The 17,612-nt window shown below is 39.3% G+C and overlaps 1 protein-coding gene across 1 annotated transcript in view; it reads right to left on the bottom strand.

Annotated features, from left to right (window-relative positions):
- PDCL2 (phosducin like 2) overlaps positions 1 to 17,612 on the bottom strand; it is a 33,797-nt gene that overhangs the window by 15,585 nt on the left and 600 nt on the right. Inside the window, exons 2-3 of the mRNA XM_023192197.3 lie at positions 11,219 to 11,339; positions 9,612 to 9,702 (exon numbers count right to left, since the gene is read on the bottom strand). Of these exons, the coding sequence (XP_023047965.1) occupies positions 9,612 to 9,702; positions 11,219 to 11,339 (212 nt within the window). The remainder of the gene's footprint in view (positions 1 to 9,611; positions 9,703 to 11,218; positions 11,340 to 17,612) is intronic.

Genomic DNA, 17,612 nt, shown 5'->3' with positions numbered 1-17,612 from the left:
TCAGACTATTCTGAGAATCAGAAAGCCGGTGTAACAACTTTTGTCTCTAGAACCCTATCTTCTCAGTAATAATCTAAGGATGAGAAATTGTTGACAAAATAATGGCTGCATTGGATACTATGCTCCATACCTGGATGACGGGTTCAATTATATCCCAAACCTCAGTATCATGCAGTATACCAGTATAACAAGCCTGCATGTGCATTCCCTGAATTTACAATAAAAATTGAAATTACAAAATAAAAAAAAGAATGGCTCCAAAACCATGATGCAAATTCTAGATCAGTACCACCTAAATGGATGCTTTGTGTGTTTCTAATTATTACTATCACTATTATTATTATTATTATTATTATTTTTCAGACAGAGTCTCGGCTCTGTTCCCCAGACTGGAGTGCAGTGGCGCATCTCGGCTCACTGCAAGCTCCGCTTCCCGGGTTCACGCCATTCTCCCGCCTCAGCCGCCCAAGTAGCTGGGACTACAGGCGCCCGCCACCACGCCCAGCTAATTTTTTGTATTTTTAGTAGAGACGGGGTTTCACCGTGTTAGCCAGGATGGTCTTAATCTCCTGACTTCGTGATCCACCCACCTGGGACTCTCAAAGTGCTGGGATTACAGGCGTGAGCCACCGCGCCCAGCCGTGTGTTTCTACTTCTTTCCCCAATTAATTTAGTTCTGAATTCACATCCCCGGTGAAATATCTAAATCACATCCTTTACCTTTACTGCAATAAAGTCTGAGAAATATCATTTTAGGGTTTTAGCTTCCATGGTACTGGAATACACCAAGAGAAAGGGGAACATATGTGAAAAAGGCCAATTTAGTATTATATGACACAAACAATATACTGATTTGTTTATTGCTATGCATAAATTTTTTTCACCCTTTTAGCTAGAAGAGCTTCTGAACTGACTCCCTTGTTATTTTATAATTATCTACACAATAACATTTGTCTCTTCTTGTTAGAATATTACATTTTTTTAAAAAACAAATCTTGTCCTAAGGTACTGGCTAGGACCTATAGTATGATGTTTAATAACAGATGAGGTGGTGTGTGGTGGCTCAAGCTTGTAATCCCAGCACTTTGGGAGGCCAAGGCAGGCACATCACTTGAGGTCAGGAGTTCAAGACTAGCCTGGCCAATGTGGTGAAACAGTCTCTACCAAAAAATACAAAAATTAGTTGGGCATGGTAGATGTGCCTGTAGTCCCAGTTACTCCGGAGGCTGAGGTAGGATAATCACTTGAGCCCAGGAGACAGAGGCTGCAGTTAGCTGAGATTGGGCCACTGCACTCCAGCTGGCGCAACAGAGCAAGACTGCCCTCCTCCTACCGACAAAGAAGAAAAAAAAAAAAAAAGTGAATAATTCGTCTTCTCATACAAATTGTTAAAATTTTTATCAAGTAAAAAAAAGTTGTTACTTTAGTTACTTATTTATTTATTTATTTATTTGAGACAGTCTTGCTCTGTCACTAAGCTGGAGTGCAGTGGCATGATCTCGGCTCATTGCAAACTCTGCTTCCTGGTGTGTCTGGAATTGGTGGGTTCTTGGTCTGGCTGACCGCAAGAATGTGGCTGCAGACCCTTGCAGTGAGTGTTACAGTTCTTAAAAGGTGTGTCCAGCGTTTGTTCCTTCTGATGTTCGGCTATGTCGTAGTTTCTTCCTTCTGGTGGGTTCCTGGTCTTGCTGACTGCAGAAGTGAATCTGCAGACCTTTGCCGTGAGTGTTACAGCTCTTACAAGGGGTGCATTTGGAGTTGTTCATTCTTCCTGGTGGGTTCGTGGTCTCTCTGGCTTCGGGAGTGAAGCTGCAGACCTTCATTGTGAGTGTTCAGGACTGAAGCTGTAGAGCTTCACGGTATTACAGCTCTTAAACGCAGCATGGACCCAAACAGCGGCCAGCAGCAAGATTTATTGTAAACAGCAAAAGAATAAATCTCCCAACCTTTGGAAGAGGGCAGAGTGAGTTGCCACTGGCTGCTTTTGGCAGCCAGCTTTTATTCCCTTATCTGGCCCCACCCACATCCTGCTGATTGGTCCATTTTACAGAGAGCTAATTGGCCCATTTTACAGAGAGCTGATTGGTCTGTTTTGACAGAGTGCTGATTGGTGCATTTACAATCCTTTAGTTAGACACAGAGTATTAGAGAAGTTCTCCAAGTCCCCACTAGGTTAGCTAGATATAGAGTACTGATTGGTGTATTTACAAACCTTGAGCTAAACACAGAGTACTGATTGGTGTATTTACAATCCTTTAGCTCGACACAGAGTGCTAGACAGGAAAGTTCTCCAAGTCCCCACTAGGTTAGCTAGATACAGAGTACTGATTGGTGTATTTACAAACCTTGAGATAGACACAGGGTGCTGATTGGTGTATTTACAATCCCTTAGCTAGACATGAAAGTTCTCCAAGTCCCCACTAGACTCAGGAGGCCAGCAGGCTTCATCTAGTGGATCCCATATGGGGGCTGCAGGCAGAGCTGCCTACCAGTCCGCAGCGGGGCCTGCACTCCTCAGCCCTTGGGCTGCAGATGGGACCAGGTGGCACGGAGCAGGGGGTGGCGCCAATCGGGGAGGCTCCTGCCCTGGGGGAGCCCACAGCAGAGAGGGGGCTGGGACATGGCAGGCTGCAGGTCCTGAGCCCTTCCCCACGGGTAGGTGGCTGAGGCCTAGCAAGAATTCCAGGGCAGCGCCTGCAGTGCTGGGGTACCCTGTGCAACCTCAGCAGCTGCTGGCCCGAGTGCTAAGCCCCTCACTGCCGGCCGCTCCCAGTGCGCTCCCAGTGCGCTCCCAGTGGGGGCCCCGAGCCCACACCTGCTGGAACTCCTGCTGGCCTGTGAGCACCCCACTGTAGCCCTGGTTCCTGCTCGCGCCTCTCCCTCCACACCTCCCTGCCAGCAGAGGGAGCTGGCTCCAGCCTCAGCCAGCCCAGAGAGGGGCTCCCACAGTGCAGTGGCGGGCTGAAGGAGTCCTCAAGCGCAGCCAGAGTGGACGCAGAGGCCGAGGAGGCGCTGAGAATGAGGGCTGCTAGCCCATTGTCAACTCTCACTGCGTTCAAGCAATTCTCCTGCCCCAGCCTCCCATTTATCACTAGTTTTTAAAAAATATTTTCTTGCTGTATTGTTTTTACTTTAAATGAGGAATTTGCTTTAAATCAGCACTAACAAGTACAGACTTTCTTAAGAACAAGTAATATTTTTAAACATTACTGGTTCAGGTACAGAAATGAAAATAATGCCATCATTTGGTGGCAACTAAATTTGTGATTTTGATGTGGAATATGCAAATAAAAGAATTTCTATTTATGGTATCACTCTTCAGTCTTTGTGGTAGAGAAAGGTAGGGTGATCATCATTATAGCTTTCTCTTCTGGGGAAGCTACATTTACCTGGAAGACTACATTTGCCAGCTTGCCTTGCACTTGGATTAGGGTCATGAGACTAGATTACAGCCCATGGCACATGAGTGAAAGTGATATATAAATTTTGATGACTCACCCCTAAAATGTTCCATGTGAACTTTCACATTTTCTGATCCACACAACTGCAAATAAAGGTTTCTGAGATTATGTAGCCCCTAATGAAACAGCCCAGGTTCATAGTCATCACCTGGAGGAGGGCTACTCAGGAGAACGATAGGAGAAGCATCAAAGAGTTGTGCAACCATCACCACTACCTAATTCAAAAACATTTTCATCACTCCACAATAAACCCATATCTATTTGTAGTTACTCCCTATCCCCCATCCCAGGCCCTGGTAAACAATAATTGCATTCTGTCTCTATGACTTTTTGTACTGGTTCTTTCCCCTAACATGTTTTCATCCGTGTTGTAGAACATATTGGTACTTCATTTCAATTATGGCTGAATAGTATTCCACTGTATAGATATATCACTTTTGGTTATCTATTCATCAACTGATGACATTTAGATTGTTTCCATTTTGGCGTTATTGTGAATAATGTTGCTATGGCCATTCCTATACATTTTTGAATTTTCTTGGGTATATACTTAGAAGTGGAATTGCTGGATCATATGCTAACTTTACATTTAACCTTTTGAGGATCCACCAGACTGTTTTCCAAAGTGGCTGTACCATTTACATTCCCAGTGGCAATTCACAGGGTTCCAATCCCTACCAACTTATTTATTATAACCACCTTAGTGTTTGAAGTAGTCTCCCAATGTGGGGTCTTCCCTAACTCCAATAGTTAGTGTCAGAATTGAAATGAATTGTAGAACACCCAGTTGGTGTCCAGGAAGTTGGAGATTTTGGTTGTGGGGGACCCTGACCCAACATTTCATGTCAGAAGAGGTATAAGTAAAACACACCAGAGGAACTAAAAAGTACAGTAACTAAAATAAAAAAATACATTGGAGAGTTCTGAAAGCAGATTTGAAGAAGCAGAAGAATCAGCAACCTTGAAAATAGGACAACTGCAATGATCCAATCTGAGGAACAGAAAAAAAAGAATGAAAAAAAATAAACAGGGCCTAAAGGGTCTATGGTTATCAAGCAGACCAACACACATGTTGTGTGAATCTCAACAGAAAAGACAGAGAGAAAAAGCATAAAGCATATTTTAAGAAATAATGGCTGAAAACTTCCCAAATTTGATGAAATACATGAATCTATAAATCCAAGATGTTCAACATACTGCAAGTATGATAACAGTATGATAAACTCAAAGACACCCACATGGGGATACATCATAAACTACTGAAAGGCAAGAAGAGACAATGAGAAACTTGAAAGCAGAGAGAAGCGAGTCATCACATACTAGGGATCCTTAATAAGACTATCAGCCAGTTTCTCAGTACAAATTTTGGAAGCCAAAAAGGCAATGAGTTGATATTTTTTAAATGCTGAGAGAAAACAACTGTCAAGGAAGAATTTGATATTTGGCAAAACTATGCTTTAAGAATGAGGGTAAATTAACGCATTCCTAGATTTAAAAAAATAAAAATAAAAAGACATCAAGGAACCTAGACCTGCCTAAAATATATGTGAAAGGAGTCCTTTGGGCTGAAATGAAAGGGTACCAGATAGTATCCAAAGACATATGAAGAAACGAGGAATATGGTAAAGTTAACTACATAGGGAAATATAATAGCCAGTATTACCATTTGGCTTTTACATAAGAAAATGTAAAAGCCATTATTGGAGTCGGTTTTTTTTTTTTTTCTTTTTGAGACAGGAGTTGGTTTCTTTTTTTCCCTTTTTGTTACCCAGGCCAGAGTGCTGTGGCACGATCTTGGCTCACTGCAACCTCTGCCTCCCAAGTTCAAGCAATTCTCACACCTAGCCTCCTGAGTAGCTAGGATTACAGGCGTGTGCCACCATGCCCGGCTAATTTTTTTGTATTTTTATTAGACATGGGGTTTCACCATGTTGGCCAGGCTGGTCTCGAACTCTTGACCTCAGGTGATCTGCCCACCTCAGCCTCCCAAAGTACTGGGATTACAGGCATGAGCCATCATGCCTGGCCTAGAGTTGGCTTCTAACTTCTCTTTTTCTCCTGTATGATATAAGAGGGAAATACGTAAAGCAATTAATAATAAATCTATGTTAATGGATGCACAATATATAACAATGTAGTCTGTGACACTAACAAATAAGGAAAAGGATGGAGATGTGTTTACATGCTATTGAAGTGAAGTTGGTATTATTTAAAGTAGGCCATTGTAAGATGTTAATTTTTATCCTTAGGATAATCACTATGAAAAAACTAAAAGATAGAAAATGAAAGAAGGAGGAAATAAAAATCGTACACTGCAAAAATCAGCTAACTGTGAAAAGAAAGCAGTAATGGAAGACTTAAAAAACAAAAATTATATAAGAAATACAGAAAACACCTAAGTAGCAAAAGCAACTCCTTTCTTAACGGTACTTACTTTAAATGTATGTGAATTTTAAATTAATGTGATTAATCTCCAACTAAAGGCAAAGATTGGCAAAATGAATCTTTAAAAAAGCATGTTCCAGATTTCTCAGTCCTTTTTTTTGAGACAGAGTCTTATTCTGTCGCCCAGGCTGGAGTGCAGCAGCACAATCTTGGCTCACTGCAACCTCCACCTCCCAGATTCAAGCAATTCTCCTGCCTCAGCCTTCTGAATAGGTGGGATTACAGGTGCAGGACACTACACCCAGTTAATTTTTGTATTTTAGTAGAGACAGAGTTTCACCATGTTGGCCAGGCTGGTCTTGAACTCCTGACTCAGGTGATCCGCCTGCCTTGGCCTCCCAAAGGGCTGGGAATACAGGCATGGGCCACTGTGCCTGGCCTTCTCAGGCTTCTTTTATAAGAGCACCAATGCCATTCATGAAGGGGTAGCCCTCATGACCTAATTACCTCCCTAAGGCTCCACCTCTTAATGCCATCACCTTGGAGGGGGAATTAGGTTTCAACATATGAATATCGGGCGGGGTGGGGGGGACACAAACATTCAGACCACAGCACCATCATTTAGTGGTTTTTAGGGAGGTTACATTAGACAGGCATGATTGAATAAATCATTGGCCACTGGTGATTAACTCAATCTCTAGCCCCTCTCCCCTCGCCAGAGAGCAGGGAATAGTATTAAAAGTTCTAACCTTCTTATCAGATGGTTGGTTCCTCTGACAACCAGCCCTCATCTTAAAGCTACTAGGATCCCTTCCCCCAAGAATCATCTCATGAGCATACCAAAGGTACTTTTATCACCCAGCAAATTCCAAGTATGTCTGTGTCAGGAACTGGGGATGAAGATCAAATATATATTTCTTATTACCACAGTTCCAGAATATCTTTTATTCCTGTTTATAACTTCTATTTATTTATTGTTATTCTCTTTTTGATCATACATTCATATCTTTTTAGCTCTTTAAGCATCTGTGAGATAGTTGTCTTAAAATATTTGTCTAGTAAGTCTGACTTCTGGGCTTCCTCAAGTACATTTTCTAGCAGTATATTTTGTTCCTTTGAATGGACCATACTTTCTTGTTTGTGTACGCCTTGTGATTTTTGTTGAAAACTAGACATTTGAATCCTATAATGTGGTAACTTTGGAAATAAGTTCTCCTCCTTTGCCAGGGTTTTGTTTTAATTGTTATAGGCTGTCTTTGTACTGGGAATCATTCTGAGGTAAAAGCTTTAAGGTCTTCCCACGTATTTTCTGAGCCTGCATCTTTCCCAGAGTAAATGCACTGGCTTTCTGTATTTTCCCAAAAGTACAGTTGGTTTTGAATCTTTAAAAAAGGTTATAGCTCTTTTAAGTCCTCTGATAGCTGCCTGAGCCAGTGGGGGTTCACACAATGGCAACCAGTCTCTGTCCCTGTACATCCATGTTCAGAAGCAGCAATCTGTAATAAGAACACAGAACCCCAATATTTGGAGGAAAAGATCCTATTGTCCACCTTGGCTCCAGCAAGCTGTGTCAGAAATACAGGTTGTCAACTGCCTGTCATGGAGCTAGGGATTGAGTATGAACAGCTGCTACGGAACTGAGTGCTGACATCAACTGATACTGCCATTTACCAGCCAAGTTTTCACTTGGAAACTACAAGCATTCAATATTCTCCAAAGCACTAAAACAGTCACTTCAGACAGTTCCGCTAGTACAATCTTCGACTAGGTAGAGAGATGGATTTTTGGAGCTTCCTATTCTGCTATTTTCACTGATGTCTCATTAGTGGGTTTTGTTTATTTTTAAAGAGTTCTTCAATTAGGGTTTATTTGAAGTTTTCTTATAATTAAAGTTATGCATTACTGAGAAGGATACCACAGAGGTGATATGTCCTTCTCAGTACAACATACCAGGGGTTACTTGATCACCTCCCAGCATATTTTACTGGTGATATTAGACTTGATCATTTGCCTAAGACAGTATCTGCCTATAAACTTAGTATTTCCTCCTTTATAATTACTAAATATTTGGGGAAGAATTCTTTGAAATTATGCAATATCCTGTTGGTGTTTAAACTTTCAACCAGTCATTTTAGCATCCACCACTGGATCTTACCCATAGGAAATTACCACTGTTCTGATGGTGATTTTTCTATTTCTCTCATTTCATTTACATTTATTAAATAAAAATCTTCGGTAAGGGAGAGAGATTACTTCTTCCAAATTTGTTCATATATTAAGTTACTTATATCACTATGAACTTTCATATATTTATTTCATTATTTGCTTTATAATCCAATCATATAATTATTGATTTTGTTGTTCAAGTTGTTCTAACTTTGGCCCTTGGGAGATCTTTCCATTTGACTCCTGGGACTTTTTTTTTTTTTTAAAGTACTTCCTTACCTACTGGCAACATAAGATGCTTCATATTCGTATTATACTTTCCTAACACACACCGAAGGATCAAGCAGTTCACTAAGGAGCACTGATTCCTGTTATTAGAGAATAGTACTTATTTGTTTTTGTTTGTTTGTTTGTTTGAGATGGAGTTTCGCTCTTGTTGCCCAGACTGGATGGAATGCAATGGCACGATCTCGGCTCACTGCTACCTCCACCTCCCAGGTTCAAGTGATTCTCCTGCCTCAGCTTCTCAAGTAGCTGGGATTACAGGCATGTGTCACAATGCCCGGCTAATTTTGTATTTTTAGTAGACACAGGTTTCATCATGTTGGCCAGACTGGTTTGAAACTCCTGACCTCAGGTGATCCACCCACCTCGGCCTCCCAAAGTGCCTGGATTACAGGCGTGAGCCACTGCACCCTGCCTGAGAAAGATCTGAATGCTGTATCTGCTCATTGCTCCCGGAGTATTGCTGTTCTAACTCCATTCACTGGTGGGTTTTGGTTTTTATTTTTGTTTTGTAGAGACAGGGTCTTACTATGTTGCCCAGGCTGGTCTGTAACTCTTAGCCTCATGCAATCTTCCCACCATAGCCTCCCAAAGTCAGAGATTACAGGCATGAGCCACTGTGTCCAGTCCCAATTCACTTTTTTTTTTATTGTTAAAATGACCTTGCATTCCTGCAACCAATATCACTTAATCAAGATTTATTATTTCCTTAAATTGCTGGACTTAATTTGCTAATATTTCCTTAAAGATTTTGTGTTTACAGTCATGAGGGATATTTGTAGTACTCTGTTTTAGTGATGTCTTTCTCTGGTTTTAGTATCAGGATAATACTGGTCTTGTAAAAATTATTTTAGAAATTAGAACAGGTTCATACATTTCCCAGCTTATTTTAGTTGTGAAGTAAGTTGGGAAATGTATGACCCTGTTCTAATTTCTAAAATAATTTGTTTAAGAGTAGTAATTAATTACTCATGAAATGATAGTCACCTTTGACAGACATCATGCTAGAAGGAAAATCATGGCCATCTTTTTATTGGCCTCTTATCGCTATATTCCACTTTAATCATACGTAGCTTGATGAAGTTATATTGTACATTATTGGATAATTTTCTATTCAATCAAAGGCAAAATATTAAGAAAAAATGAAGTAATGATGTAATAAAATTCCACCTTACATAAAGGGAGTTTCAAAATGTTACTTAAAAATTAGTTTTGTTCTTTGTAAAACCTATCTGACAAGATCAAATCTTTTTAGCTTTATTCTTATAATAGTTCATTCAAAAATTTATAATTAACCCAAATGAATCACTGTACCTGTATGTTTCAAAAGCTTGCATATCTTCTTCATCAAATTCATCTTCAGCTTCCTTCAGCTGTGCAAGAGTCATCTTTTCAAATGGTTTCACTAAAACAACATAAATTATAGATTATCAAATTAAAAATTTTTTTACTATACAGTCAATGTCTAGAAAAAAACTGTCTTAGACAAAGGAGATCAACAGTATCTTTAAACAGCCGGGTGTGATGGAATCCCAGTACTTTGGCAGGTCGAGGTGGGCGGATCACTTGAGGTCAGGAGTTTGAGACAAACCTGGCCAACATGGTGAAACCCTATCTCTACTAAAAATACAAAAATTAGTCAGGTTTGGTGGCAACACCTGTAATCCTAGCTACTCGGGAGGCTGAGGCAGGAGAATAACTTGAACCCAAATGGCTGAGGTTGTAGTGAGCTGAGATCGCACCACTGCATTCCACCCTGGGCAACAAAGTGAGACTTGGTCTCAAAAAAACAAACAAACAAAAAAGAGTATCTTCAAACAAACATAAAGCAGCCAGCCACCAAAAAAAGCTATACATATTATAGAAAGTATAACATTAAAGTATTACTAACTGACAGGCTACATTTAAAACTAGGTATGGGCTGGGCACATTGGCTCAAGCCTGTAATCCCAGCACTTTGGGAGGCCGAGACAGGCGGATCACAAGGTCAGGAGATCGAGACCATCCTGGCTAACACGGTGAAACCCCGTCTCTACTAAAAATACAAAAAAACTAGCCGGGTGAGGTGGTGGGCGCCTGTAGTCCCAGCTACTCGGGAGGCTGAGGCAGGAGAATGGCCTAAACCCGGGAGGCGGAGCTTGCAGTGAGCTGAGATCCGGCCACTGCACTCCATCCAGCCTGGGTGACAGCGTGAGACTCCATCCCCCCCCAAAAAAACAAAAAAAACTAGGTATGAAAATCAATTAGATTTCATAAATTCAGATTTCCCTCAAGTACCTGGAAATCTTGATAAAGAAGACATACTATACACACTATAAGAATGATAAAAATAGATGGTAATAAGGTAGAGGGACATGGTGGGAGAAGAAAGCTCCCTAGGTTATGCAACAGGCTATTTCAGCTCTGTTATATCTAGCATGCGATTTTCAAAATGTGAAATTAGTTGTTTTAGGTGTATACAAATACTGAAAGAATATAAATACTGAAAGTACTTGGGGTTTAAATTAAATTTTGTTTTGTTTTTTTGAGACAGAGTCTTGCTCTGTCGCCCAGGCTGGAGTGCAGTGGCGCAATCTTGGCTCACTGCAAGCTCTGGCTCCTGGGTTCACGCCATTCTCCTGCCTCAGCCTCCCGAGTAGCTAGGACTACAGGCGCCCGCCACCATACCCGGTTAATTTTGTTTTTGTATTTTTAGTAGAGACAGGGTTTCACCGTGTTAGCCAGGATGGTCTTGATCTTCTGACCTCATGATCCGCCTGCCTCCGCCTCCCAAAGTGCTGGGATTACAGGCGTGAGCCACCGTGCCCAGCCTATATTAAATGATTTCTAATGTCCTCTCTCCCACTATGTTCATGAAGTACCTTGCTACTAACTTAACTGTATTATTCCCATCATCCAGCCCACCAAATCTACAACCATACCCATTGCTTCTTTCTGTAAACATAAAACCATTTCTTCAATTTCATCTTTTGACTCTTCTTTAGGAGGAAGAATGCCAAAATCTCTTAAAATGTCATTCCATTCTGTATCTTCATTGGGATCCTACACAAAAAGGAAAGAAAAGAAAATTAACATGGTTGTACACTTTAATATATATTTGGAAAATTCATCGACATGTAGCTGGAAAATTCATTGACATGTAGCACTTCAAGTGTTCAATTGTTCATGAGCTCTACAGTTAATTGGTTTTGAAGAATAAAGCAAAGTGACCTACTTTCTCCTACTTTCCAGCACTAATGGGATTATGTGCTCCATTGAAAACTTTAATAAAGTATCAATTTAGAATACATATATAGAATATTAAGGAAGTATCTCCTAAGTCATGGAAAATTTGCTGAAGACTGCATTGGGCAAAACCAATTCACATCATACACAAATACAGTTTGGTTTCCTTTCCTATGTAAGCATTCGAGATCATCAGATGAACTTCCTTTATTTTTTATTTTTTTTGAGACAGAGTCTTGCTCTGTCACCCAAGCTGGAATGCAGTGGCATGATCTTGGCTCACTTGCAACCTCCACCTCCTGGGTTCAAGTAATTCTCATGCCTCAGCTTCCTGAGTAGCTGAGACTACAGGCTTGCTCCACCAAGCCCAGCTAATTTTTGTATTTTTACAGGGTTTCCCCATGTTGCTTCAGCTGCTCTTGAACTCCTGGCCTCAAGTGATCCTCCCTCCTCAGTCTTCCAAACTCCTGGGATTATCTTTGCTAATTTTAAAATTGGGTTGTTTTCTTACTACTGTTATTTGAGTTCCATATATATTTTAAGTAGCAATGCCATGTCAAGTGTATTGCTTGCAAATATTTTTTCCCAATATATAGATTGTCTCTTCACTTCACTGTTTCCTTTGCTGTGCAGAAGTTTTTTAGTTCAATGTAATCTTGCCTATTTTTGCTTTGTTGCCTGAGCTTGGGGGATTAAATCCAAAAATTCACTGCTTAGACCGGTAGTGTGTAGTTTTTCCCCTGTGTTTTCTTCTTGTATAATATTTTCACAATTGCAGGTCTTATATTTAGGTCTTTAATCAATTTTTAGTTGATTTTTATAGATGGAGTGGGATAAGGGTCCAATTTCATTCTTCTGTGTGTGAATATCCTGTTTCCCAAAACCCATTATTGAAGAGACTGTCCCTCCCCCCATTATGTGTTCTTGTCCCCTTTGCCAAAAATCAATTGACTGTAAATGTATGAGTTCATTTTTGAGTTCTCCATTGGTCAATGTCTATTTTATGCCAGTACCATGCTGTTTTGATTACAATGGCTTTGTAATATAGTTTGAAGTCAGGTAATGTGATGCCTCTAGTTTTCTTCTTTATGCTCAAGATTGTCTTAGCTATTCAGAGTTTCTTGTAGTGCCATATGGATTTTAGAACTGCTTTTTCTACTTCTGTATAAAAGGGCATATTGGAATCTTGATAAGGATTATATGGAATCTGCAAATTGCTTTGGGTAATATGAAGACTTTAAAAATAATTTTTCCAATCCATGAACATGGAGTATCTTCCTATTTATTTGTGTCTTCTTCAATCTCTTTCATCAATATTTTATCACTTTCAGTCTACAGATTTTTCACATCCTTCTTTAAGGAGTATTTAAATCCTAAGTATTTACTTTTTCGTAAATATTATAAATGGGATTATTTCCTCGATTTATGTCTCTGATAGTTCATTGTTAGTATACAGAAATGCTACTAGTTTTTTGTTGTTGTTGTTTTGTTTCATTTTGTGTTTTGTTTTTTGAGATGCAGTCTCGCTCTGTCGCCCAGGCTGGAGTGGAGTGGTGCAAACTCAGCTCACTGCAACCTCTGCCTCCTGGGTTCAAGCAATTCTCCTGTCTCAGCCTCCCGAGTAGCTGGAACTACAGGTGCCTACCACCTCGCCCAGCTAATTTTGTATTTTTAGTAGAGATGAGGTTTCACCATGTTGGCCAGGCTGGTCTCAAACTCCTGGCTTCAAGTGATTCACCCACCTCAGCCTCCCAAAGTGCTGGGATTATAGGTATGAGCCACCACGCCTGGCCAGAAATGCTACTAGTTTTTATATTGATTTGGTATCTTGCAACTTTACTGTATCCATTTATTAGTCCTAACAGTTTTTTGGCGGGGACTTTAGGGTTTTATATATACAGGATTACATCATAAGCAAACAGCAACAATTTCACTATTTCCTTTCCTGTTTGGATGCCTTTTATTTATTTCTCTTGTTTAATTGCTCTGGCAAAGACCTCTGGTACTATATTGAATAGAAGTAGTAAGAATAGGCATCCTTGTCTAAGAAATAAAGCTTTCAACCTTGCCATTGAATATAATATCATCGGTAGGTTTGTCATATATGCCTTTATTGTGTTGAGGTATATTCCTTCTATACCTAATTTGTTGCAAGTTTTATCATGAAAGGATATTAAATTTGGTTGAATGCTTTTTCTGCATCTAACAAGATTATCATATGATTTTTGTCCATAATTCTTTTAAGGTGGTGTGTCACATATGTAGATTTGCATATGCTGAAACATCCTTGCATCGACAGGATAAATTCCACTTAATTGTAGTACATTATTCTTTTAATGTGCTGCTGACTTCAGTTTGCTAGTATTTTGTTGGGGATTTTTACATCTGTGTTCTTCAGAGATAATGGCTTGTAATTTTCTTTTCTTGTAATGTCCAGGTCTGGCTTTGATGTCAAGGTAATGTTGATCTCATTAAAAAGATTTAGGGCTGGGTGCAGTGGCTCATGCCTGTAATCCCAGGACTTTAGGAGGCCGAGGCGGGCGGATCACCTGAAGTCAGGAGTTCGAGACCAGCCTGGCCAACATGGTGAAACCCTGTTTCTACCAAAAATACAAAAATTATCTGGGCACAGTGGCAGGCACCTGTAATCCCAGCTACTCGGGAGACTGAGGCAAGAGAATCACTTGAACCCAGGAGGAGGAGGTTGCAGTGAGCCAAGATCGCACCATTGCACTCCAGCCTGGGAGACAAAGTGAGACACTGTCACAAAAAAAGACAACAACAACAACAAAACACATTTAGAAGTATTCCTTTTCTATTTTTGGAAGAGTTTAAGAAGGATTGGTATTAGTTCTCCTTGAAATGTTTGGTCGAATTTACTGGTGAAGCCATCAGGTCCTAGACTTTTCTTTGATGGGAGACTTTATTTTTTATTCAATCTCCTTATTTGTTACTGGTCTGTTTAGATTCCGTATTTCTTCTTGATCCACTGTTGGTAGGCTCTACGTGTCTAGGGATTTATCCATTTCTTCTAGGTTATCCAATCCATTGGCATGTAACTGTTCATATTAATGTCTTACAATGCTTTGTATTTCTGTGGTACCAGCTGTAAGGTCTCCTCTTTTGTTTCTGATTTTATTTGAGTCTTCTTTATTCTTAATATTGGTAAGGTTTTATTGATTTTATATTTTCAAAAAAACAAAGATTTTGTTGATTTTTTCTATTGTTTTTCTAGTCTTTATTTCATTTATTTCTGCTGTTTGTTATTTCTATCCTTCTGATAACTGTAAGCTTAAGCTTAGTTTGTTCTTTTTTGTTGTTGGCATTTATTGCTATGCATTTCCCTCTTAAATCTGCTTTTGCTGCCTTCCATAGGTTTTGTTGTAGTTCCATTTTTGTTTTTCTCAATGTATTTTAAAATTTCTCTTCTAATTTCTTCTTTGACCCATTGGTTGTTCAGTAGCATGTTGTTTAATTTTCACATGTTTGTTAATTTTCTAAGATTTCCCCTGTTATTCATTTCTATAATAGAAAATCTGTACTCATAAAATGATAGCCCCTCATTCTCTTCTCTTCCAAACTCCAGGAAGCCATTGTTTTATGTTCTACTTTCTACCATGTATTTGACTATTCTATGTACTTCATGCAAGTGGAACCATACAATAATTGTCCTTTTGTGACTAGCTTATTTCACTTAGCATGTTTTCAAGGTTCAACTACGTTGTAGCACGTAGCAGAATTCCATTCTTTTTTAAGGTTGAACAATATTCCATTGTACATATATACCACATTTTGTTTATTCATCCATCAATGGACATTTGGGTAGTTTTCACTTTTCATTGTTCGGAATAAAGCTGTTGTAAAAATGGGTATACAAATATCTGCTTAAGTCCTTATGTCCTTACTTTCAATTCTTTTGGGTATATACCTGGAAGGAGAATTACTGGATCATATGTTATCTATTTAATTTGGAAGGAAATTACCAGTTTTCCACAGCAGTTGCACAGTTTTACATTCCTACCAGCAATGCAAAAGGGTTCTAATTTGTCTACATCCTTATCAACAGTTTTGTTATTGTCAATCTTTTCTATCAAACATTCTAGTGGGTGTGAAGTAGATTGTGGTTTTGAGCTGCATCCCCCTCATGATTAGTGATGTTAAGCATCTTTTCATGTGCTTATTGGCTATTTATAGATCTTCTTTTAAGAAATATCTATTCAAGTTTGGCTGAGTCCATTTTGTACTCTATAACAAAATATCTTAGATGGTAAATTATAAAGAACAGAAATTTATTTTTCACTGTTCTGGAGGCTGGGAAATCTAAGATTATGGCACTGTCAAGTTCATTGTCCAGTGAGGGTCTGATCTCGTCTTTCAAGATGGTACTTTGAACACTGCGTCTTCCATAGGAAAGAAACACTGTGTCCTCACGTGGCAAATGACAGGATAGTTAAAAAAAAAAAAAAAAAAAAAAAGGGACAAACTCTCTCTAGCGAGCCCTTTTATAAGGGCATCTAATCCCATTTACAAGGAAGGAGACAATGGCCTAATCACCTCTTAAAGGCCCCACCTCCTAATACTATCACATTGGAAACACCTGAATTTTGGAGCCGACACAAACTATAGCAAAATCTTTTGCCCATTTTTATATTGGGTTGTCTTTTTGTTGTTGAATTTTAGGAAGTCTTTATATTTTCTGGATATTATCCTCTCATCAAATATATGATCAGCCAATATTTTCTATTCTGTGGGTTGTCTTTTGTTTGTTTGTTTGTTTTTTTTTTTTTTTTTTTGAGATGAAGTCTCGGTCTATTGCCCAGGATGGAGTACAGTGGAGCAATCTCGGCTCACTGCGAATTCCATTTCCTGGGTTTAAACGATTCTCCTACCTCAGCCTCCTGACTAGCTAGGATTACAGATGCCCACCACTACAGCCAGCTAATTTTTGTATTTTTAGTAGAGATTAGGTTTCACCATGTTGGCCAGGTTGGTCTCAAACTCCTGACCTCAATGATCCACCTGCCTCAGCCTCCCAAAGGACTGGGATTACAGGTTTGAGCCACAGCACCTCACTACTTATCTTTTCACTCTCTTGATAATGTACTCTGAAGCAAAAAAAAAAAAAAAAAAAAAAAAAAAAAAAAAGCTTTAAATTTGGTAAAGTACAATTTATTTATTTCTTTTGTTACCTGTGCTTTTGGTGTCATAACCAAGAAATTACTGTCAAACTCAATGTCATGAGTCTACCTTATGTTTCCTTTTAAGAGATTTCTACCTTTAGCTATAGGACTTTGATGTAGTTTGAGTTAATTTTTGTATACAGTTATGAAAGAAAAATAAATCTTAGGACCCCCAAATCACTAAGCCAAGGGAAAAGTCAAGTTGGGAACTATGTCAGGCAAATCTGCCTCTCATTTTATTCCTAAATAAAATAGCTACAAAGACAAAAAGCTACACACCTCCCTCACAATTTGCCCAAAAGGAAATTCCTTGTGGACAAAGGACAGACTAGAACTGAAAATCATCGCTCTCAGACTCACCTGAGACAAATGCATATCTGACTGCTTCCTCTGCTCTATTGTTTATGTAAAAATGCAGATTCGCTGAGCCAGACTAAATTGTGTATTCAGTGGAAAGCTAATCAAGGACTCAAAAGGATCAAGGACTCTCTTATCTACTTCTGACCTGAAACCCCCTCTTCAAGTTGTCCTGCCTTACTATACCAAACCAATGTACATCTTACACATATTGAGAATGATGTCTCCCATCTCCCTAACATATATAAATGCAAGCTGTACCCCAACCACATTGGACGCATGTCATCAGGACCTCTTAACACTGTGTCACGGGTACATCCTTAACGTTGGCAAAATAAACTTTCTAAGTCAACTGAAACCTGTTTCAGATATTTCAGATTCACAAAGTCTAAGAAAAGGTTCCAACTTCATTCTTTTGCATGTGGATATCCAGTTTACCCAGCACAATTTATTGAAAAAAAAAATTAACTGTTGCCCATTTAATGGTCTTAGCACTCTTGTTAAAAATTTTTTGAAAGGATGTGTGGGTTTATTTCAAGGCTTTCTATTCTAC

Source organism: Piliocolobus tephrosceles, chromosome 3, assembly GCF_002776525.5.
Source record: "Piliocolobus tephrosceles isolate RC106 chromosome 3, ASM277652v3, whole genome shotgun sequence".
Taxonomy (NCBI): Eukaryota; Metazoa; Chordata; class Mammalia; order Primates; family Cercopithecidae; genus Piliocolobus; species Piliocolobus tephrosceles.
Note: the sequence above shows the minus strand (reverse complement) of the source record. Positions and strands in the feature narration are given on the sequence as shown.